The sequence below is a fragment of the Heptranchias perlo genome, chromosome 12 (genome assembly GCF_035084215.1).
Source record: "Heptranchias perlo isolate sHepPer1 chromosome 12, sHepPer1.hap1, whole genome shotgun sequence".
In the NCBI taxonomy this organism is placed as follows: Eukaryota; Metazoa; Chordata; class Chondrichthyes; order Hexanchiformes; family Hexanchidae; genus Heptranchias; species Heptranchias perlo.
The window spans coordinates 75,586,142-75,610,077 of NC_090336.1; the positions used below are offsets into that span (position 1 = coordinate 75,586,142).

Sequence of the window (23,936 nt, forward strand, 5' to 3'; positions counted from 1 at the left end):
TCCCACTCTCCTCATCACTCCCCGTCCCCTTTAATATCCCACCCAGTCTAATCCCACTCTCCCCCTCACTCCCCGTACCCTTTAATATCCCACCCAGTCTAATCCCACTCTCCTGCTCACTCCCCGTACCCTTTAATATCCCACCCAGTCTAATCCCACTCTCCCGCTCACTCCCCGTACCCTTTAATATCCCACCCAGTCTAATCCCACTCTCCCGCTCACTCCCCGTACCCTTTAATATCCCACCCAGTCTAATCCCACTCTCCACCTCACTCCCCGTACCCTTTAATATCCCACCCAGTCTAATCCCACTCTCCCCTCACTCCCCGTACCCTTTAATATCCCACCCAGTCTAATCCCACTCTCCCCTCACTCCCCGTACCCTTTAATATCCCACCCAGTCTAATCCCACTCTCCCCTCACTCCCCATACCCTTTAATATCCCACCCAGTCTAATCCCACTCTCCCCTCACTCCCCACACCCTTTAATATCCCACCCAGTCTAATCCCACTCTCCCCTCACTCCCCATACCCTTTAATATCCCACCCAGTCTAATCCCACTCTCCCGCTCACTCCCCACACCCTTTAATATCCCACCCAGTCTAATCCCACTCTCCCCCTCACTCCCCGTACCCTTTAATATCCCACCCAGTCTAATCCCACTCTCCCCTCACTCCCCGTACCCTTTAATATCCCACCCAGTCTAATCCCACTCTCCCCCTCACTCCCCGTACCCTTTAATATCCCACCCAGTCTAATCCCACTCTCCCGCTCACTCCCCGTACCCTTTAATATCCCACCCAGTCTAATCCCACTCTCCACCTCACTCCCCGTACCCTTTAATATCCCACCCAGTCTAATCCCACTCTCCACCTCACTCCCCGTACCCTTTAATATCCCACCCAGTCTAATCCCACTCTCCCCTCACTCCCCGTACCCTTTAATATCCCACCCAGTCTAATCCCACTCTCCCCCTCACTCCCCGTACCCTTTAATATCCCACCCAGTCTAATCCCACTCTCCCCCTCACTCCCCGTACCCTTTAATATCCCACCCAGTCTAATCCCACTCTCCCCCTCACTCCCCGTACCCTTTAATATCCCACCCAGTCTAATCCCACTCTCCCGCTCACTCCCCACACCCTTGAATAGTTTTGAAGGACCAGAGGACACGTGAGGCTAGAATAGGTTGCACAGATGGATTGGGGTGAGATACGAGAGATTTGTAAAGAAGGTCTTTGAATTCCCTAAGTTGGGGGAACGATGGGGTTTGATGCGGAGTGGGGGTGAGTGAGGGTGGGACTGAGTGCAGGATGGGATGTAGGTGGTGGGGTTTTGGATGAATTGCATTTTATATTGGGGGGAGTTCGGGGTGAATGTGGGAGGTGATATTGCAGAGTGGAATTAGGGGCTTTGGTCTCACTGATGTTCAGTTAAAGAAAGGATTGGCTCGTCCGTGGCTCGATGTTAGTGAACGCGGCGGGCAGCACGGTGGGAGTTGTGATAAATGTGATGGGGGGTCAGATAGAGCTGGGGGTCTTCGGCATCTGTGTGAGAGCTGACCCCATGTCAATGGAAATGTAGCCCGGACGTTGGTGATGATACCGGGGGGGGAGGGGGGAGAGGGTTAGGATGGGGCAACGCTCCGAGGCGAGAGGAGGAGTCACGGCAGAGAGTGCAGCGCCTGTCCCGATCGCGGGACGTCCCGATCGCCCCTCACGGTCACTGAGGGAGTTTAGAGGTGGGTGTGGTCACCTGGGGAGGTCTCCCTGCACTAAAGGGGCTTAGTGTGGGGGTGGTGAGGGGGGGGATGAGCAATAAACACCCCCCCGCCCCACCCCCGGCCCCCCGAACACCCGGCCCCCCGAACACCCGGCCCCCCGAACACCCGGCCCCGCACCCGCACTTCCACCCCCGACCCCCACTCCCAACCCCCACCCCCACACATCCCTCCCCCCACCCCCAACCCCCCCAACCCCCCCAACCCCCCCAACCCCCCCCCCCCCCAGTCTAATCCCACTCTCCCCTCACTCCTCACACCCTTTAATATCCCACCCAGTGAGGGGGCGGGGCCGGGACCGAGGAGGCGGGGTCTGGGCCGAGGGGCGGGGTCTGTAGTGAGGGGGCGGAGTCTGTAGTGAGGGGGCGGGGCCTGGGCCGAGGGGCGGGGCCTGGGCCGAGGGGCGTGGCCTGTAGTGAGGGGGCGGGGTCTGTAGTGAGGGGGCGGGGTCTATAGTGAGGGGGCGGAGTCTGTAGTGAGGGGGCGGAGTCTGTAGTGAGGGGGCTGAGTCTGGGCCGAGGGGCGGGGTCTGTAGTGAGGGGGCGGAGTCTGGGCCGAGGGGCGGGGTCTGTAGTGGGGGGCGGGGTCTGTAGTGAGGGGGCGGGGCCTGGGCCGAGGGGCGGGTCTGTAGTGAGGGGGCGGAGTCTGTAGTGAGGGGGCGGGGCCTGTAGTGAGGGGCGGAGTCTGGGCCGAGGGGGCGGGGACTGTAGTGAGGGGGCGGAGTCTGGGCCGAGGGGCGGGGTCTGTGGTGAGGGGGCGGGGCCGGGACCGAGGGGGCGGAGTCTGGGCCGAGGGGCGGGTCTGTGGTGAGGGGGCGGGGCCGGGACCGAGGGGGCGGAGTCTGGGCCGAGAGGGCGGGGTCTGGGCCGAGGGGCGGGGCCTGTAGCGAGGGGGCGGAGTCTGGGCCGAGGGGGCGGAGTCTGGGCCGAGGGGCGGGGTCTGGGCCGAGGGGGCGGGGCCTGTAGCGAGGGGGCGGAGTCTGGGCCGAGGGGGCGGGGCCTGTAGCGAGGGGGCGGAGTCTGGGCCGAGGGGGCGGAGTCTGGGCCGAGGGGCGGGTCTGTAGTGAGGGGGCGGAGTCTGGGCCGAGGGGGCGGGGTCTGGGCCGAGGGGCGGGTCTGTGGTGAGGGGGCGGGGCCGGGACCGAGGGGGCGGAGTCTGGGCCGAGAGGGCGGGGTCTGGGCCGAGGGGCGGGGCCTGTAGCGAGGGGGCGGAGTCTGGGCCGAGGGGGCGGAGTCTGGGCCGAGGGGCGGGGTCTGGGCCGAGGGGGCGGGGCCTGTAGCGAGGGGGCGGAGTCTGGGCCGAGGGGGCGGGGCCTGTAGCGAGGGGGCGGAGTCTGGGCCGAGGGGGCGGAGTCTGGGCCGAGGGGCGGGTCTGTAGTGAGGGGGCGGAGTCTGGGCCGAGGGGGCGGGGTCTGGGCCTAGGGGGCGGGGCCTGTAGCGAGGGGGCGGAGTCTGGGCCGAGGGGGCGGAGTCTGGGCCGAGGGGCGGGGTCTGGGCCGAGGGGGCGGGGCCTGTAGCGAGGGGGCGGAGTCTGGGCCGAGGGGGCGGGGTCTGGGCCTAGGGGGCGGGGCCTGTAGCGAGGGGGCGGAGTCTGGGCCGAGGGGGCGGAGTCTGGGCCGAGGGGCGGGCGGAGCGGGAGCCGGGAGTGGGAGTGAGTCCGGGGCCCGGCGCTGTGATGGAGCTGAGCCGGGTGATCGAGCGGGTGGAGAGCGGGGAGCAGGACTCGGCGCTCCCGGCGCTGCAGCTTCACAACACGGCGGTGAGTCAACTCAGACCCTGGGCCCAGGCCCCGGGACCGTGGGGGGGGAGTCACCCCGCCCGCCCTCACTCCCCGCCCCGGGAGCGGGCTCAACAACGACCGGCGGCCCGGCCGCTTCACACCCGGATAAATCCCGGAGCACCACGGGCAGGAGCGGGGCCGGGGGGGAGGGGGAGCGGGGGATTCGGTGCCCCTCCCCCTCCCCCTCCCCCTCCTCCCTCCCCCTCCCCGTGGGGCGCGGGGCGGTGCGGCGGTGCCCGTGGGGCGCGGGGCGGTGCCCGTGGGGCGCGGGGCGGTGCCCGTGGGGCGCGGGGCGGTGCCCGTGGGGCGCGGGGCGGTGCCCGTGGGGCGCGGGGCGGTGCCCGTGGGGCGCGGGGCGGTGCCCGTGGGGCGCGGGGCGGTGCCCGTGGGGCGCGGGGCGGTGCCCGTGGGGCGCGGGGCGGTGCCCGTGGGGCGCGGGGCGGTGCCCGTGGGGCGCGGGGCGGTGCCCGTGGGGCGCGGGGCGGTGCCCGTGGGGCGCGGGCCGGTGCCCGTGGGGCGCGGGGCGGTGCGGCGGTGCCCGTGGGGCGCGGGCCGGTGCGGCGGTGCCCGTGGGGCGCGGGGCGGTGCCCCACAAAGCGTGTCAGGAGATGGTGTCTCTGTGCTGAACGCACACTCTGGGTTTATGAGGAGTGTGAAGTGAAGACGGGTAATATCTGGGTTCCTGAGGGATTGAAACATGAAGTTAATTTTGGCGGTTGCTGATCTCGGGTTTGGTTTTTCTCTCGATCTTCCAGCTCCTCTCACATTCATTCATTGTCTGCAATTCCATCAATAGCAACGTTTCACCATGGGTTAAACTTCAAACCTCAACAGAACAACAGAAAAAGGCAATTCTCTCCCAGTCTGCCAGTGGGGAGTGGTACCGGTCGGGTATACCGGGGTGGGGGCGGGGAGGAGAGGAGTGTGTACAGGGGTGTCGGAGGGTCAGTCCAGAGGGAGTGCTGCACTGTCGGAGGGTCAGTACTGAGGGAGCGCCGCACTGTCGGAGGGTCAGTACTGAGGGAGTGCCGCACTGTCGGAGGGTCAGTACTGAGGGAGTGCTGTACTGTCGGAGGGTCAGTACTGAGGGAGCGCTGCACTGTCGGAGGGTCAGTACTGAGGGAGCGCTGCATTGTCAGAGGGTCAGTACTGAGGGAGTGCCGCACTGTCGGAGGGTCAGTACTGAGGGAGTGCCGCACTGTCGGAGGGTCAGTACTGAGGGAGCGCTGCACTGTAGGAGGGTCAGTACTGAGGGAGCGCTGCACTGTCGGAGGGTCAGTACTGAGGGAGCGCTGCATTGTCAGAGGGTCAGTACTGAGGGAGTGCCGCACTGTCGGAGGGTCAGTACTGAGGGAGTGCCGCACTGTCGGAGGGTCAGTACTGAGGGAGCGCTGCACTGTAGGAGGGTCAGTACTGAGGGAGCGCTGCACTGTCGGAGGGTCAGTACTGAGGGAGCGCTGCATTGTCAGAGGGTCAGTACTGAGGGAGTGCCGCACTGTCGGAGGGTCAGTACTGAGGGAGTGCCGCACTGTCGGAGGGTCAGTACTGAGGGAGCGCTGCACTGTAGGAGGGTCAGTACTGAGGGAGCGCTGCACTGTCGGAGGGTCAGTACTGAGGGAGCGCTGCATTGTCAGAGGGTCAGTACTGAGGGAGTGCCGCACTGTCGGAGGGTCAGTACTGAGGGAGCGCTGCACTGTCGGAGGGTCAGTACTGAGGGAGTGCTGCACTGTCGGAGGGTCAGTACTGAGGGAGCGCCGCACTGTAGGAGGGTCAGTACTGAGGGAGCGCTGCACTGTCGGAGGGTCAGTACTGAGGGAGCACCGCACTGTAGGAGGGTCAGTGCTGAGGGAGCGCTGCACTGTCGGAGGGTCAGTACTGAGGGAGTGCCGCACTGTCGGAGGGTCAGTACTGAGGGAGCACCGCACTGTAGGAGGGTCAGTGCTGAGGGAGCGCTGCACTGTCGGAGGGTCAGTACTGAGGGAGTGCTGCACTGTCGGAGGGTCAGTACTGAGGGAGTGCTGCACTGTCGGAGGGTCAGTACTGAGGGAGCGCCGCACTGTAGGAGGGTCAGTACTGAGGGAGTGCTGCACTGTCGGAGGGTCAGTACTGAGGGAGCGCCGCACTGTAGGAGGGTCAGTACTGAGGGAGCGCTGCACTGTCGGAGGGTCAGTACTGAGGGAGTGCTGCACTGTCGGAGGGTCAGTACTGAGGGAGCGCCGCACTGTAGGAGGGTCAGTACTGAGGGAGTGCTGCACTGTCGGAGGGTCAGTACTGAGGGAGCGCCGCACTGTCGGAGGGTCAGTACTGAGGGAGTGCCGCACTGTCGGAGGGTCAGTACTGAGGGAGTGCTGCACTGTCGGAGGGTCAGTACTGAGGGAGTGCCGCACTGTCGGAGGGTCAGTACTGAGGGAGTGCTGCACTGTCGGAGGGTCAGTACTGAGGGAGTGCTGCACTGTCGGAGGGTCAGTACTGAGGGAGCGCCGCACTGTCGGAGGGTCAGTACTGAGGGAGTGCTGCACTGTCGGAGGGTCAGTACTGAGGGAGCGCCGCACTGTAGGAGGGTCAGTACTGAGGGAGTGCTGCACTGTCGGAGGGTCAGTACTGAGGGAGCGCTGCACTGTCGGAGGGTTGGTACTGAGGGAGCGCTGCACTGCTTGAGGTGCCGTTTTTCAGATGAGTCGTTAAACTGAGGCCCCGTCTGCCCCGTCAGGTGGATGTAAAAGATCCCATGGCCAATGTTTTGAAGAAGTGCAAGAGAGTTCTCTCCGGTGTCCTGGCCAATATTTATCCCTCAACCGACATCACGAAAAAACAGATTTTCTAGCCGTTTACCTCATTGCTCTTTGTGGGATCTTGCTGTGTGCAAATTGGCTGCCGTGTTTCCTACATTACAACAGTGACGACACTTCAAAAGTTCTTCATTGGCTGGAAAGCTCTTTGGGTCGGCCTGAGGATGCTGAAAGGCGATATATAAATGCACGTCCTTTCTTTCTGGCGTGTCCCCTCGTTCCTGTGCACGCGCTCGTTATTTTAATAGCTGAAGGAGTGAGCAGGAAATCGTCCCTCTAACTGATACATTCATCATTCGATGGCAGGAAGCTGCCTCTTGATGGATTTTACACGAAAGGGCTGTGGGCCATAAACTCCTACAAGAGGGAGAAGTAAACGAGAAAACACAAGGCTCAAATCGGTTAATTCATCCACAAATTCTGAATTGGCAACAACTGAAGCGTTTACCAAACCTGACGAGTTGCATTTTTGCTCCAATTTCTTGCTTCCTTTGAACACGATGATCCCTCGTCAGTCTCCATTAACACTGATGTGGAGATGCCGGTGATGGACTGGGGTTGACAATTGTAAATAATTTTACAACACCAAGTTATAGTCCAGCAATTTTATTTTAAATTCACAAGCTTTCGGAGGCTTCCTCCTTCCTCAGGTGAACGATGTCGATTATCAAATTGCCACAATCGATAACAAGACAGTAAACTGAGCCACGGTGTGAGGATGATCGACATTAACTGGACCGTGACGACACGAGCAGGGAAGAGGCTGGGTCCTCTGTGATGAGAGACTCACTTCATAGAGTCATAGAGTCATACAGCACGAAAACAGGAATGTTTTCATACATATAAAAAACGATTGATCAAATGCTTTATTCCATCAAAAGTCTGCCCCACGATGCAGCCACGAACTACATCAATCACCCACCCCCCCCGCCGTCCCCGCCCTCTCCCTAATTGACACGTTATCGACCAAAAAGGATCAACGCTGTCTCCCAAACAGAGACGTGAGCCGAGGCACAGAGGAAAGTGGTGACCCCACTTGTCGGAGCCACACAGAGAGCCTGAGATCTGAGTGTCCTGTTACACCACGTCATGATGGAGGAATGATTTCCGATCGAGGGTCACTGAGGCTGTGCTGTTTCATATTGAGACCAGTCGATCGAGGGTCACTGAGGCTGTGCTGTTTCATATTGAGACCAGTCGATCGAGGGTCACTGGGGCTGTGCTGTTTAGTATTGAGACCAGTCGATCGAGGGTCACTGAGGCTGTGCTGTTTCATATTGAGACCAGTCGATCGAGGGTCACTGAGGCTGTGCTGTTTTCGTATTGAGACCAGTCGATCGAGGGTCACTGAGGCTGTGCTGTTTCATATTGAGACCAGTCGATCGAGGGTCACTGAGGCTGTGCTGTTTCATATTGAGACCAGTCGATCGAGGGTCACTGAGGCTGTGCTGTTTCGTATTGAGACCAGTCGATCGAGGGTCACTGAGGCTGTGCTGTTTCGTATTGAGACCAGTCGATCGAGGGTCACTGAGGCTGTGCTGTTTAGTATTGAGACCAGTCGATCGAGGGTCACTGAGGCTGTGCTGTTTCGTATTGAGACCAGTCGATCGAGGGTCACTGAGGCTGTGCTGTTTCGTATTGAGACCAGTCGATCGAGGGTCACTGAGGCTGTGCTGTTTCGTATTGAGACCAGTCGATCGAGGGTCACTGAGGCTGTGCTGTTTCGTATTGAGACCAGTCGATCGAGGGTCACTGAGGCTGTGCTGTTTAGTATTGAGACCAGTCGATCGAGGGTCACTGAGGCTGTGCTGTTTCGTATTGAGACCAGTCGATCGAGGGTCACTGAGGCTGTGCTGTTTCGTATTGAGACCAGTCGATCGAGGGTCACTGAGGCTGTGCTGTTTCGTATTGAGACCAGTCGATCGAGGGTCACTGAGGCTGTGCTGTTTAGTATTGAGACCAGTCGATCGAGGGTCACTGAGGCTGTGCTGTTTCGTATTGAGACCAGTCGATCGAGGGTCACTGAGGCTGTGCTGTTTCGTATTGAGACCAGTCGATCGAGGGTCACTGAGGCTGTGCTGTTTCGTATTGAGACCAGTCGATCGAGGGTCACTGAGGCTGTGCTGTTTCGTATTGAGACCAGTCGATCGAGGGTCACTGAGGCTGTGCTGTTTCGTATTGAGACCAGTCGATCGAGGGTCACTGAGGCTGTGCTGTTTCGTATTGAGACCAGTCGATCGAGGGTCACTGAGGCTGTGCTGTTTCGTATTGAGACCAGTCGATCGAGGGTCACTGAGGCTGTGCTGTTTCGTATTGAGACCAGTCGATCGAGGGTCACTGAGGCTGTGCTGTTTCGTATTGAGACCAGTCGATCGAGGGTCACTGAGGCTGTGCTGTTTCGTATTGAGACCAGTCGATCGAGGGTCACTGAGGCTGTGCTGTTTCGTATTGAGACCAGTCGATCGAGGGTCACTGAGGCTGTGCTGTTTCGTATTGAGACCAGTCGATCGAGGGTCACTGAGGCTGTGCTGTTTCGTATTGAGACCAGTCGATCGAGGGTCACTGAGGCTGTGCTGTTTCGTATTGAGACCAGTCGATCGAGGGTCACTGAGGCTGTGCTGTTTCGTATTGAGACCAGTCGATCGAGGGTCACTGAGGCTGTGCTGTTTCGTATTGAGACCAGTCGATCGAGGGTCACTGAGGCTGTGCTGTTTCGTATTGAGACCAGTCGATCGAGGGTCACTGAGGCTGTGCTGTTTCGTATTGAGACCAGTCGATCGAGGGTCACTGAGGCTGTGCTGTTTCGTATTGAGACCAGTCGATCGAGGGTCACTGAGGCTGTGCTGTTTCGTATTGAGACCAGTCGATCGAGGGTCACTGAGGCTGTGCTGTTTCGTATTGAGACCAGTCGATCGAGGGTCACTGAGGCTGTGCTGTTTCGTATTGAGACCAGTCGATCGAGGGTCACTGAGGCTGTGCTGTTTCGTATTGAGACCAGTCGATCGAGGGTCACTGAGGCTGTGCTGTTTCGTATTGAGACCAGTCGATCGAGGGTCACTGAGGCTGTGCTGTTTCGTATTGAGACCAGTCGATCGAGGGTCACTGAGGCTGTGCTGTTTCGTATTGAGACCAGTCGATCGAGGGTCACTGAGGCTGTGCTGTTTAGTATTGAGACCAGTCGATCGAGGGTCACTGAGGCTGTGCTGTTTAGTATTGAGACCAGTCGATCGAGGCTGAATAATTTCATACAGTGACTGTACTTTCCACTAAATCATTAAACCTGACTGAAAATAAACAAGTTCCTCGATAGTTTGTGAATCAGCGAGTTCATGAAGCAACATTGACCCAATGGAGCAGCAGTGTTCTCATTGTGTGTAATCTGCACGTCCACTCGCTGTTTTAGTGCAGTAATAAAATCGCAATTAATTGTTTCTGTTCCACTGTAACTCCGATTTTTCGCCTTACTCTTTCAGAATTCTCAACGTTTCCTGTTTGAGGCGGAGGAGAGAGAACAAAGACGGGTAAGGAAGGGTGGGGGGAGAGACGGGAGGGGGTTGGACGGGAGAGAGACGGGAGGGAGAGGGAGAGGGACGGGAGGGGGATGCTTTGTTTGCCCCTCTGTTAATTGTTAGTGTGTGGCTGTTGGTGACGTGATAGGGAGAAGTGGGCGGGTGTCACAGGGCGGGTGTCACAGGGCGGGTGTCACAGGCTGGAGGAGGCTCGTCGATCTCCAGTTTAACGGAACATGTTAATTCAGCTCCCTCACACAGTCAATCCGCAATCTCTGTGGCAGCACTTCCCCAGTCGCACAGGGGGATGCTGAAAGTAAGAGGAAAAAGTAGACAGACAGACCAGCGTTGAAGGCAATGGGTGACTCCCAGTTACCAGTTTAAAGATTAAGCCGTTCTATTTTTCTCGCAGTTGCCGTTGAAAGAGACACCGGCTTCAATATATCACCGTTTTGTTTTCACTCAGCGACAGACACGACCCAATGATTGAAATCAAAGTGCATCGTGGTGTCGTTGCACAGTAAGGACAGGGGACTCTGCTCTCCGAAAAATAATGTCACTGAGCACGTTGCGAGTCCTTTTAAATAAAACCATTCACACCAACAACAGAAGATGCATTTGGGGACGGGAGCGAATGTTTGGTCAAAGTTTCAAAAGGGAATCAGGCCAGCCAGTTGTGGACAGCCAGTTGTCGTGCATATAGGTACCAACGATATAGGTAAAAAACGGGATGAGGTCCTACAAGCTGAATTTAGGGAGTTAGGAGTTAAACTAAAGAGTAGGACCTCAAAGGTAGTAATCTCAGGATTGCTACCAGTGCCACGGGCTAGTCAGAGTAGGAATGACAGGATAGCTAGGATGAATACGTGGCTTGAGAGATGGTGCAAGAGGGAGGGGTTCAAATTCCTGGGCCATTGGAACCGGTTCTGGGGGAGGTGGGACCAGTACAAATTGGACGGTCTGCATCTGGGCAGGACTGGAACCAATGTCCTAGGGGGAGTGTTTGCGAGTGCTGTTGGGGAGGGTTTAAACTAATGTGGCAGGGGGATGGGAACCGATACAGGAAGTCAGTGGGAAGTAAAGTGGTGACAGAAACAAAAGGCAGTAAGGGAGAGTGTACAGAACATGACCGGACAGATGGTCTGAGAAAGCAGGGCAAAGACCAAGGGAAGTCTAGATTAAACTGCATTTATTTCAATGCAAGAAGTCTGATGGGCAAGGCAGATGAACTCAGGGCATGGATGGGTACATGGGACTGGGATGTTATAGCTATTACTGAAACATGGCTAAGGGAGGGGCAGGACTGGCAGCTCAATGTTCCAGGGTACAGATGCTATAGGAAAGATAGAGCAGGAGGTAAGAGAGGAGGGGGAGTTGCGTTCTTGATTAGGGAGAACATCACGGCAGTAGTGAGAGGGGATATATCCGAGGGTTCGCCCACGGAGTCTATATGGGTAGAACTGAAAAATAAGAAGGGAGAGATCACTTTGATAGGATTGTACTACAGACCCCCAAATAGTCAACGGGAAATTGAGGAGCAAATATGTAAGGAGATCACAGACAGCTGCAAGAAAAATAGGGTGGTAATAGTAGGGGACTTTAACTTTCCCAACATTGACTGGGACAGCCATAGCATTAGGGGCTTGGATGGAGAGAAATTTGTTGAGTGTATTCAGGAGGAATTTCTCATTCAGTATGTGGATGGCCCGACTAGAGAGGGGGCAAAACTTGACCTCCTCTTGGGAAATAAGGAAGGGCAGGTGACAGAAGTGTTAGTGAGGGATCACTTTGGGACCAGTGATCATAATTCCATTAGTTTTAAGATAGCTATGGAGAAGGATAGGTCTGGCCCAAAAGTTAAAATTCTAAATTGGGGAAAGGCCAATTTTGATGGTATTAGACAGGAACTTTCAGAAGTTGATTGGGAGAGTCTGTTGGCAGGCAAAGGGACGTCTGGTAAGTGGGAGGCTTTCAAAAGTGTGTTAACCAGGGTTCAGGGTAAGCACATTCCTTATAAAGTGAAGGGCAAGGCTGGTAGAAGTAGGGAACCTTGGATGACTCGGGAGATTGAGGCACTCGTCAAAAAGAAGAAGGAGGCATATGACATGCATAGACAGCTGGGATCAAGTGGATCCCTTGAAGAGTATAGAGATTACCGGAGTAGAGTTAAGAAAGAAATCAGGAGGGCAAAAAGGGGACATGAGATTGCTTTGGCAGATAAGGCAAAGGAGAATCCAAAGAGCTTCTACAAATACATAAAGGGCAAAAGAGTAACGAGGGAGAGAGTAGGGCCTCTTAAGGATCAACAAGGTCATCTATGTGCGGAACCACAAGAGATGGGTGAGATCCTGAATGAATATTTCACATCGGTATTTATGGTTGAGAAAGGCATGGATGTTAAGGGAACTTGGGGAAATAAATAGTGATGTCTTGAGGAGTGTACATATTACAGAGAGGGAGGTGCTGGAAGTCTTAACGCGCATCAAGGTAGATAAATCTCCGGGACCTGATGAAATGTATCCCAGGACGTTATGGGAGGTTAGGGAGGAAATTGCGGGTCCCCGAGCAGTGATATTTGAATCATCCACCGCTACAGGTGAGGTGCCTGAAGATTGGAGGGTAGCAAATGTTGTGCCTTTGTTTAAGAAGGGCGGCAGGGAAAAGCCTGGGAACTACAGACCTGTGAGCCTGACATCTGTAGTGGGTAAGTTGTTAGAGGGTATTCTGAGGGACAGGATCTACAGGCATTTGGAGAGGCAGGGACTGATTAGGAACAGTCAGCATGGTTTTGTGAGAGGAAAATCATGTCTCACGAATTTGATTGAGTTTTTTGAAGGGGTAACCAAGAAGATAGATGAGGGCTGTGCAGTAGACGTGGTCTACATGGACTTTAGCAAAGCCTTTGACAAGGTACCGCATGGTAGGTTGTTACATAAGGTTAAATCTCACGGGATCCAAGGTGAGGTAGCCAATTGGATACAAAATTGGCTTGACGACAGTAGACAGAGGGTGGTTGTAGAGGGTTGTTTTTCAAATTGGAGGCCTGTGACCAGCGGTGTGCCTCAGGGATCGGTGCTGGGTCCGCTGTTATTTGTTATTTATATTAATGATTTGGATGAGAATTTAGGAGGCATGGTTAGTAAGTTTGCAGATGACACCAAGATTGGTGGCATTGTGGACAGTGAAGAAGGTTATCTAGGATTGCAACAGGATCTTGATAAATTGGGCCATTGGGCCGATGAATGGCAGATGGAGTTTAATTTAGATAAATGTGAGGTCGATCGAATCGGGCCAGGACCTACTCCGTTAATGGTAGGGCGTTGGGGAGAGTTATAGAACAAAGAGATCTAGGAGAACAGGTTCATAGCTCCTTGAAAGTGGAGTCACAGGTGGATAGGGTAGTGAAGAAGGCATTCGGCATGCTTGGTTTCATTGGTCAGAACATTGAATACAGGAGTTGGGATGTCTTGTTGAAGTTGTACAAGACATTAGTAAGGCCACACTTGGAATACTGTGTACAGTTCTGGTCACCCTATTATCGAAAGGATATTATTAAACTCGAAAGAGTGCAGAAAAGATTTACTAGGATGCTACCGGGACTTGATGGTTTGACTTATAGGGAGAGGTTGGATAGACTGAGACTTTTTTGCCTGGAGAGTAGGAGGTTAAGGGGTGATCTTATAGAAGTCTATAAAATAATGAGGGGCATAGATAAGGTAGATAGTCAAAATCTTTTCCCAAAGGTAGGGGAGTCTATAACGAGGGGGCATAGGTTTAAGGTGAGGGGGGAGAGATACAAAAGGGTCCAGAGGGGCAATTTTTTCACTCAAAGGGTGGTGAGTGTCTGGAACGAGCTGCCAGAGGCAGTAGTAGAGGCGGGTACAATTTTGTCTTTTAAAAAGCATTTGGACAGTTACATGGGTAAGATGGGTATAGAGGGATATGGGCCAAGTGCAGGCAATTAGGACTAGCTTAGTGGTATAAACTGGGCGACATGGACATGTTGGGCCGAAGGGCCTGTTTCCATGTTGTAAACTTCTATGATTCTATGATTCTATGTCACGTGGGACTGGAGTCACGTGTAGGCCGAGACAGGTCCCCTTCCCCGAAGGACATCAGTGAACCAGTCGGGTCCTTTTGACGATCCAGCAGTTCCCGTGGTCATTTTCCTGATGCCAGCCCACAAATGACCCAATTTATTGAATTCAGTTTCGCAACTTGCCCTGGTGGGCCCCGAGCTCCCGACCTCCGGGATGCTGGTCTGTTCCAGCCCCTCTGTGTGAAGATTAATGGGTTCCTGTGAGTTCAGACAAGAAAATAACCTAATCTCAGTGTCCTGAACCTGATCTGACCAGTTTGAGACGATTTTTATTGCAGTCGCTGCCCACCAAATCTGTCCATGTTTTTTATGGTATCACTGACTGACAGTGAGGTTGCAGGAATCGGACCTGGGACAGATCACCAGAAGATCTACAGGTGTGTTTCGCAAACTGTACTTTCAACCACCTCCCCTTGACATTCAACGGCATTACCATCGCCGAATCCCCCACCATCAACATCCTGGGGATCACCATTGACCAGAAACTTAACTGGACCAGCCACATAAATACTGTGGCTACGAGAGCAGGTCAGAGGCTGGGTATTCTGTGGCGAGTGACTCACCTCCTGACTCCTCAAAGCCTTTCCACCATCTACAAGGCACAAGTCAGGAGTGTAATGGAATACTCTCCACTTGCCTGGATGAGTGCAGCTCCAACAACACTCAAGAAGCTCGACACCATCCAAGACAAAGCAGCCCGCTTGATTGGCACCCCATCCACCACCGGCGCACTGTGGCTGCAGTGTGTACCATCCACAGGATGCACTGCAGCAACTCGCCAAGGCTTCTTCGACAGCACCTCCCAAACCCGCGACCTCTACCACCTAGAAGGACAAGAGCAGCAGGTACATGGGAACAACACCACCTGCACGTTCCCCTCCAAGTCACACACCATCCCGACTTGGAAATATATCGGCCGTTCCTTCATCGTCGCTGGGTCAAAATCCTGGAACTCCCTTCCTAACAGCACTGTGGGAGAACCTTCACCACACGAAGGAGAGGCCTTGCTAATCTGACGTACTGGTTTTATTTGAGGGTGTGACAAAGAAACTTGAGAGGCGTTAGGCAGTGGAAGAGGTGCCTTGGATTTCAGTCCGACCTTTGATACAGTTCCTCTGGAGAGGCTGGTACTGAAAATACAAGAAGTGGGGATCAGCAGGTGATCGAGAAGGCCAACAGAATGTTGGCTTTTATTGCTCGGGGGATAGAATATAAAAACAGGGAGGTATTGCTGCAGTTATATAAGGTATTGGTGAGACCGCACCTGGAATACTGCATACAGTTTTGGTCTCCATACTTAAGAAAAGACATACTTGCTCTCGAGGCAGTACAAAGAAGGTTCACTCGGTTAATCCCGGGGATGAGGGGGCGGACATATGAGGAGAGGTTGAGTAGATTGGGACTCTACTCATTGGAGTTCAGAAGAATGAGAGGCGATCTTATTGAAACATATAAGATTGTGAAGGGGCTTGATCGGGTGGATGCAGTAAGGATGTTCCCAAGGATGGGTGAAACTAGAACTAGGGGGCATAATCTTAGAATAAGGGGCTGCTCTTTCAAAACTGAGATGAGGAGAAACTTCTTCACTCAGAGGGTAGTAGGTCTGTGGAATTTGCTGCCCCAGGAAGCTGTGGAAGCTACATCATTAAATAAATTAAAAACAGAAATCGACAGTTGCCTAGAAGTAAAGGGAATTAGGGGTTATGGGGAGCGGGCAGGAAATTGGAGATGAATTTAGATTTGAGGTTAGGATCAGATCAGCCATGATCTTATTGAATGGCGGAGCAGGCTCGAGGGGCCGATTGGCCTACTCCTGCTCCTATTTCTTATGTTCTTATGATTTGTGGAAATATTTTACAATGGATTGGTTGAATGGTAGAACACAGGGGGCAGTGGTCCAGGGATTGTCAGCCAGGGAGAATGTTCGCGGTGGGGTCCCACAGGGGTCTCTTCTGTTTAATATCCTCATAAATGACCTGAAGCTCAGAGTCTCACGCACAGTGGGCAAATCTGCAGGTGCGACAAAGCTCACAAAGGCGATAAACTCCAAAGCTGAACAGGATAAGCTACAGGAGGATTGGAATATACTTGGGAATTGGGCAGATGGAATTCAATGTGGAGAAATGCAAAGTGCTTCACATGGGGACGAAAGGTCCGGGAAGGGACGATTGGTTAAATGGAAAGGAAATTTTGTGCGTGGAAAATGAGAGATCTGGGGGGGGTCCTGATTGACAATAAATTGAAACTGTCGAGACAATGCTCAGTGACGGTGAGTAAAGCAAATCAGATGTGTTCAAAGGTCAATATTGAGCCGAAATAGCGAGGTAATCCTTCCACTTTATAAATCACAGGCGTGACCGTGTGTACTGACGTCCTTTTTGACCCTGAGATAAGCTTCTGACCGCGTATCCGCTCCATCGTCGAGACCGCCCGCTCCCTCCTCCGTAACATCGCCCGTCTCCGCCCCGCCTCGGCCCCTTTGCTGCTGAAACTCTCATCCCTGCCTTTATTGCTTCCAGACTGGACTGTTCCAATGCTCTCCTGCTCTCCCATCTTCCACCCTCCATAAACTTGAGCCCATCCAAAACTCTGCTTCCCCCGTATCCTAACTCGCCCCAAATCCCGTTCACCCATCAACCCCCCCCGTGCTCGCTGACCTACGTTGGCTCCCAGTTCGGTGACGCCTCGATTTTAAAAATTCTCATCCTTGTTTTCAAATCCCTCCGTATCTCTGTAACCTCCTCCAGCCCCTGCAACCCTCCGAGATCTCTGCGCTCCTCCAATTCCGGCCTCTTGCACATCCCCCGATTTCCATCGCTCCACCATTGGCGGCCGTGCCTTCAGCTACCTCGGCCCCAAGCTCCGGAATTCCCTCCCTGAACCCCTCCGCCTCTCTCTCTCCGCAGTACAAAAAGGATATTGCAGCTGACGAAAGGAACACTGAAGAGAGAACCCAGAATGATTGAAGGGATGGAGAGACTGGATTATGTAAATTGGACATGTTCTCACTAGAAAAGAGAAGGTTTGAGAGGCGGTATGATTGCTGTTTTTAGGATTCTAAAGGGACTGGATCATGTCGACCACGAGAAGCCATTTCACCTTGTCCAGAGGACACGACTATGCCCCCTCGTTCCAGATTCCCTCACCAAACCCTATTATTATTTTCAACACCTCAGTGAGATCGTTCTTGTGAGAATTAATGAGGATGCTCGATCTATTCTGAAGCGGGGTTTAACAAAGCCTCAGTGTCGAGTTACAGGATGGGACGAGATGGGAGAAATGTTCTCCTTCGTGGGCACGAGTCCAGAATCTTACTCCACGGTGTGCCTGGCCCGAGAACAGCAACAGATCTTGTTTACAAATGATGAAAGGTCCGTGGGGAGCCCGAGCTGTTAATTGCGAATGTTTTTTTTTGTTCAGCTCGCTGGTCTCGAGGGGGTCCCGTCCGTCACCTGTCTGTGTGATGTCAGCACAGCTGTACATGGACTCGGCATAACAAGTCCGGTGGGACGGGGACTGCCTCATACATGTGTAACGGTTAGCAGGTTAATCTGACGACACCTCTCTGCATTGGCTCCACAATCATTGGTGAGTGACTGCTCGCACTGCAAGAGAAATAAATATCAGACACTTTGCCAGTAGGATTTTGGTTAAATTAACTTTTAGCATTCATCAGAAGCTGGTACATTCTATTAAACCAGAGGAAAGGAATCAAACACACAGCCTTGGTGTAGACACGGAGTGGGTCGGATTCAATAATAACTTTCAATAGGGAATTGGATAAATACTTGAAAAGGAAAAATTTGCAGGATTGTGGGGAAAGAGCAGGGGGGAGTGGGACTAGTTGGAAAGCTCTTTCAAAGAGCCGGCACAGGCAGGATGGGCCGAATGGCCTCCTGCGCTGTACGTTCTGTGATTCGATTCAGACCGTCTCGAAATTTTAATCCAGATAGATTACGTTTACAAAAACATGAAAGATTAATATCATTGCCACCTGTGGCAGGCACCCCTTTCACGATGAGCTGACTTGTGAAATATAACAGCGCCGTATATATATATATAAAAAAAATGATATTTTAGCAGAAGGAATGTCTCGATTTGTGAACCGTTTCCTCACACGATTTTTCGTTGTTCCCAGAAACTGGGCAAGTTGGTGATGAAGTTTTTGGAGAGGGACTTGCAGCCTGCGTGTCAGGTGGCCTGCCTGGAAACGGTCCGTATTCTGTCGCGGGACAAGAGCAACCTGAGAGCTTTCACCACCAGGAGAGCCATTCTAACCCTGGCCAAGCACGCGGGGATCGACTGTTGCGAGCAGCGTGTCGATGGGATGCCTGATCTTGACGTAATAGTCGAGGCCCTGAAGTGCCTGTGCAACGTGGTGTTCAACAGTCCCGCCGCGCAGGAGATCGGTGCAGAAACCCGCCTGGTCGTCGGCCTCTCCGAGCGAGTCAAGCTCTACAACGACAGGAGCCTGACCCACGACATCAAGTTCTTCGACTTCCGCTTGCTCTTCCTCTTCACGGCCTTGCGGGTGGACGTCCGCGCGCAGCTGGGCCACGAGCTGCGCGGAGTGAGTCTGCTGACGGACGCCCTGGAGAACTCGTTGAGCGTCAGGTGGTCAGACACATACGAGGTGGTTGGTGCAGGCGTGGACGAGGATCCTCTGTCCCGCCAGCAGACCGACTGCGTGATGGAAATCTTAAAAATCCTCTTCAACGTCACCTTTGACCTGAACAAAAGAGAAGTGGACGAGGTAACTGCTGTCGCTTTCGCCCCGATTGATCTCGTCCGCAGTGTCCGGGGAGAGGTCGTGACCTGGGGGTAAAATTAATACTTCTGGGTTAATTAAGGACAGCCAACGCGGATTTGTGAAAGGCAACAAAGGGAAGTGGAGTTCCACAGGGATCGGTGCTGGGATCACCGCTGTTCACAAATTACATCAATGATTTGGACTCGAGAATCAGAAGTACAATTTCAAAATTTGCAGACGACACCAAATTGGAGGATTGCGACTAAATACATTAATAAACTTCCAGAATGGGTGTGTAATTGGCAAATGAATGGCCTGATTCTATGCTGTAAAATTCAATGAATTCCACGGAAGTCGTGTCTGATCAATTGGCTGATATTTGGCAGAGTCTGGTATTGGCCAAGACACCAGGGAGAACGCCCCTGCTATTCTTCCAAATAGTGGCCATGGGATCTTTTAAGTCCACCTGAGAGGGCAGACGGGGCCTCGGTTTAACGTCTCACCCTTAAAACGGCCCCTCTGACGGCTCGGTGCGGCGCTGCCCCTCCGACGGCTCGGTGTGGCGCTCCCTCGGCGCTGCCCCTCCGACGGCTCGGTGCGGCGCTCGGCGCTGCCCCTCCGACGGCTCGGTGCGGCGCTCCCTCGGCGCTGCCCCTCCGACGGCTCGGTGCGGCGCTCCCTCGGCGCTGCCCCTCCGACGGCTCGGTGCGGCGCTCCCTCGGCGCTGCCCCTCCGACGGCTCGGTGCGGCGCTCCCTCGGCGCTGCCCCTCCGACGGCTCGGTGCGGCGCTCCCTCGGCGCTGCCCCTCCGACGGCTCGGTGCGGCGCTCCCTCGGCGCTGCCCCTCCGACGGCTCGGTGCGGCGCTCCCTCGGCGCTGCCCCTCCGACGGCTCGGTGCGGCGCTCCCTCGGCGCTGCCCCTCCGACGGCTCGGTGCGGCGCTCCCTCGGCGCTGCCCCTCCGACGGCTCGGTGCGGCGCTCCCTCGGCGCTGCCCCTCCGACGGCTCGGTGCGGCACTGCCCCTCCGACGGCTCAGCGCGGCGCTCCCTCGGCGCTGCCCCTCCGACGGCTCGGCGCGGCGCTCCCTCCGAGGGATCACTTTGTCACAGTCCCCGAGTGATGTCACTGATTTCTTTACAATATCACAAGGTGATCACGGATGAGCGAGGCCATTCTGCCCATCTTAATTCATCGATCCCGAGAGACCCTAATGTCCCCTCATTGCAGAATCCTGCTGTTTCCTCAATGATTGCAGGCTTTCTGCCTCCGCTCCTCTCTCTGGAACTCACTCTCGGTGAAGGAGGATCTCGGTCACACCTCAACAGACCTTGTCCAAAGGGAGGGGAGTATTTTAAGTGGTGGTTGGTTGCATTGGAGACATTCCGCTGCGGTTTAACCCAAATTCTTTCTGCTGATAGGAGGACGCTGCTCTCTACCGTCACCTGGTCGCCATCCTGCGCCACTGCCTCCTGATCGAAGCGGACGGGGAGGACAGAATGGAGGAAGTCCACAGGTAGGGTCAGCGGCGGGGGGGGTCAGCGGCGGGGGGGGTCAGCGGCGGGGGGGTCAGCGGCGGGGGGGTCAGCGGCGGAGGGGTCAGCGGTGCGGGGTCACTGCGCCCCAACTCTGCGGCTCCCCCGTTACCCCACTCTGAAATCTCAGTCCTGTCTTCAACACCACCACCTGCACGTTCCCCTCCAAGTCACACACCATCCCGACTTGGAAATATATCGCCGTTCCTTCATCGTCGCTGGGTCAAAATCCTGGAACTCCCTTCCTAACAGCACTGTGGGAGAACCTTCACCACACGGACTGCAGCGGTTCAAGAAGGCGGCTCACCACCACCTTCTCAAGGGGCAATTAGGGATGGGCAATAAATGCCGGCCTCGCCAGCGACGCCCACATCCCATGAACGAATAAAAAAAAGAGAGTTAGAACTAATCCAGGGAACTATAGACCAGTTAGCTTAACATCATTGGTAGTAAAGATAACAAAACATCCAGAGTATAAAATAAAAAATAGTCCATGTGGATTTCTGAAAGGACGTTCATGTCTGACCAACCTTATTGAGTTCTTCAAATAAGTAACAAAGAGTGAACAAGGCAATGCAGTGGATGTGTTATACACGGACTATCAGAAGGACTTGGCTAATGTGCCACAAAACAGACGTGTGACAAGAGTCAGAGTGTGTGGGCTCGGGGGGCAGGGGGCAATGTGGATTAAAAGAGAAAAAAAATCTATCGATCTCAGTCTTGAAAGCTCCAATTGACCCCCAGTGTCCTCAGCCTTTTTTTGGGGGGGGAGAGAGTCCCATATTCCCACTCCCCTTTGTGTGAAGAAGTGCTTCCTGACATCACCCCTGAACGGCCTGGCTCTAATTTTAAGGTTCTGCCCCCTTGTTCTGGACTCCCCCCACCAGAGGAAATAGTTTCTCTCTATCGACCCTATCGAATTCTTTAATCATCTTAAACCCCTCGATTAGATCACCCCTTAATCTTCTACACTCGAGGGAATACAAGCCCAGTCTGTGCAACCCGGCCTCGTAATTTAACCCTTTTAGCCCCGGTATCATTCTGGTGAATCTGTGCTGCGCCCCCTCCGAGGACATTATATCTTTCCTGAGGTGCGGCCCCCAGAACTGAACGCAGTCTCTCCAGACGGGGTCTAACCAGAGCTCTGTCAAGCTGGAACATCACATCCACCCCTTTGTATTCCAGCCCCCTTGAGACAAAGGCCGACACTCCATTCGCCTTTTAATTATATTTTGTACCTGTCCACTAGTCTTTAGTGATTTCTGTGCTTGGACCCCGAGGTCTCTCTGCTCCTCCACAGTTCCGAGTCTCTCACCGTGGGACATGTTCTCACACTTTGTCCCATGGAACATTGTTGGAAATGGTGAGCCCCCGGGGTCAGTACTGGGGCTACTTTTATCTTCAGTTTATATCGATGGTTTGGACTTGAGTCTGTGGAACACAATCTCGAAATTTGCTGATGACGCAAAAGTAGGAGGTTTGACAGAGAGGCGGAGGGTAAAATACTTCAGGAAAATAGAGACAGGTTAATGGAACGGGCAGACAGGTGGCGGATGCTGTTTAATACAACTTGGGCGAAAAAAACAAGGAATGGGAGTGAAGATTGAATGGAAAGATACTGAAGGGGGGATGAACAGAGACCCAGGGATTCAAATATATAATCCCCTGAAAGTGCGAGTGCAGGTAAATAAAATTATAAAGTATAAATAGTTTCTATAAGTCGGGGCGTAGAGTACAAGTAAACAGTTAATGAATATGTACAAAACACAGGATGGGCCACAGTTAGAGACTGTCTGCAGTTTTGGGCACCGTTGTAGAATGGACATTAAATCGATAGAGAGCGGACAGCACGGATTCACCAGGACGATGCAGAGATGGGAAGCTCCAGTCTGAAGGAGCTGGCTGACACCTCCCACCCACTGGCTCTCAGTAATCAAGGTGGGAGAGGGTGCAGTGTCCTGTAAATGAGATATTAAAGTGGGCATTACGTCTCATGGTGAGAATCAGAGAGACCTGCAGTCTTGTCTGACAGGGATCACTGGCTTCCACTCTTGTGTTTATTTTTAAATTGTTTGGATTTTTCGTCGCTCCAGAACCTCCCGAGATAATTGGCGGTCATTTAAACCAAACCCGTGCTATTTACCCCAGGGGGTGATATTCTCGAGGGCAATTAGGGATGGGCAATAAATGCTGGCCTCGCCAGCGACGCCCACATCCCGTGAACGAATAAAAAAAAATAAAAATTCCCGAGCCAGAGGCAGTTTTCAGTGAGTTGATATTTCCCCCAGCTCAGTTCCCCAACTCCGGAGGTAGATGGTAATCCTATGTATCTAATTTCCTCTGGTATTGTACAGCCCAATGTGTTTGTGTCATTTTTCTTTGTAGGTTATTTTAACCAGTTATTAACCAGTTTTAAGTTATCCAGTGCACTAGCACAGGAGCGAGAGGGAGAAGTGCAGGAGATTATCCTACTGGTCCGGTTTAAATCACCGCTGCTTTGATGGTTCCAGCCGACATAGAATCTTACAGCACAGAAGGAGGCCATTCGGCCCATTGTGCCTGTGCTGGCTCTTTGAAAGAGCTATCCAATTAGTCCCACTCCCCCTGCTCTTTCCCCAGAGCCCTGCAAATCTCTCCTCCTCCCAATGTCCTCACCGACATTAGGTCCCTCAACCAACACCAACAAAAAGCTGATTACCTGGTCATTTATCTCCATGTCTGTCCACAGCACATTATTCAAAATATATCCTGGAGATAAACCCGACCTTCAGAGTACATCAGAGTAAAATCTGCACGATCGGAATGGCCCAGTGGGGGTGGAGGGGGTAATCGAGGGTACAGCCCAGTGTTAGTGTGAGCTGGGTGTGCGACAGTGTTCTTGTGAGCCGGGTGTGCGGCAGCCTTGGCGTGAGCCGAGTGTGCAGGAGGTTAGTGTGAGCTGGGTGTGCGGGAGGTTAGTGTGAGCTGAGTGTGCGGGAGGTGAGGTTAGTGTGAGCTGGGTGTGTGGGAGGTTAGTGTGAGCTGAGTGTGCAGGAGGTTAGTGTGAGCTGGGTGTGTGACAGTGTTAGTGTGAGCTGGGTGTGCGGGAGGTTAGTGTGAACTGGGTGTGCGGGAGGTTAGTGTGAGCTGAGTGTGCGGGAGGTTAGTGTGAGCTGAGTGTGCGGGAGGTTAGTGTGAGCTGAGTGTGCGGGAGGTTAGTGTGAGCTGAGTGTGCGGGAGGTTAGTGTGAGCTGAGTGTGCGGGAGGTTAGTGTGAGCTGAGTGTGCGGGAGGTTAGTGTGAGCTGAGTGTGCGGGAGGTTAGTGTGAGCTGAGTGTGCGGGAGGTTAGTGTGAGCTGAGTGTGCGGGAGGTTAGTGTGAGCTGAGTGTGCGGGAGGTTAGTGTGAGCTGAGTGTGCGGGAGGTTAGTGTGAGCTGAGTGTGCGGGAGGTTAGTGTGAGCTGGGTGTGTGACAGTGTGAGCTGGGTGTGTGACAGTGTGAGCTGAGTGTGCGGGAGGTTAGTGTGAGCTGGGTGTGCGGGAGGTTAGTGTGAGCTGGGTGTGCGGGAGGTTAGTGTGAGCTGGGTGTGCGGGAGGTTAGTGTGAGCTGGGTGTGCGGGAGGTTAGTGTGAGCCGAGTGTGCGGGAGGTTAGTGTGAGCCGAGTGTGCGGGAGGTTAGTGTGAGCCGGGTGTATGACGGTGTTAGCGTGAGCCGGGTGA

General features: G+C 54.3%; 1 protein-coding gene across 1 annotated transcript in view; it reads left to right on the forward strand.

Annotated features, from left to right (window-relative positions):
* The first annotated feature begins 3,409 nt into the window (after nucleotides 1-3,409).
* Nucleotides 3,410-23,936, forward strand: part of LOC137327800 (synembryn-A-like) — a 43,640-nt gene continuing 23,113 nt past the window's right edge. The window contains exons 1-4 of the mRNA XM_067993608.1: nucleotides 3,410-3,538; nucleotides 9,822-9,869; nucleotides 18,095-18,709; nucleotides 20,126-20,220. Of these exons, the coding sequence (XP_067849709.1) occupies nucleotides 3,455-3,538; nucleotides 9,822-9,869; nucleotides 18,095-18,709; nucleotides 20,126-20,220 (842 nt within the window). The 5' untranslated portion in view covers nucleotides 3,410-3,454. The remainder of the gene's footprint in view (nucleotides 3,539-9,821; nucleotides 9,870-18,094; nucleotides 18,710-20,125; nucleotides 20,221-23,936) is intronic.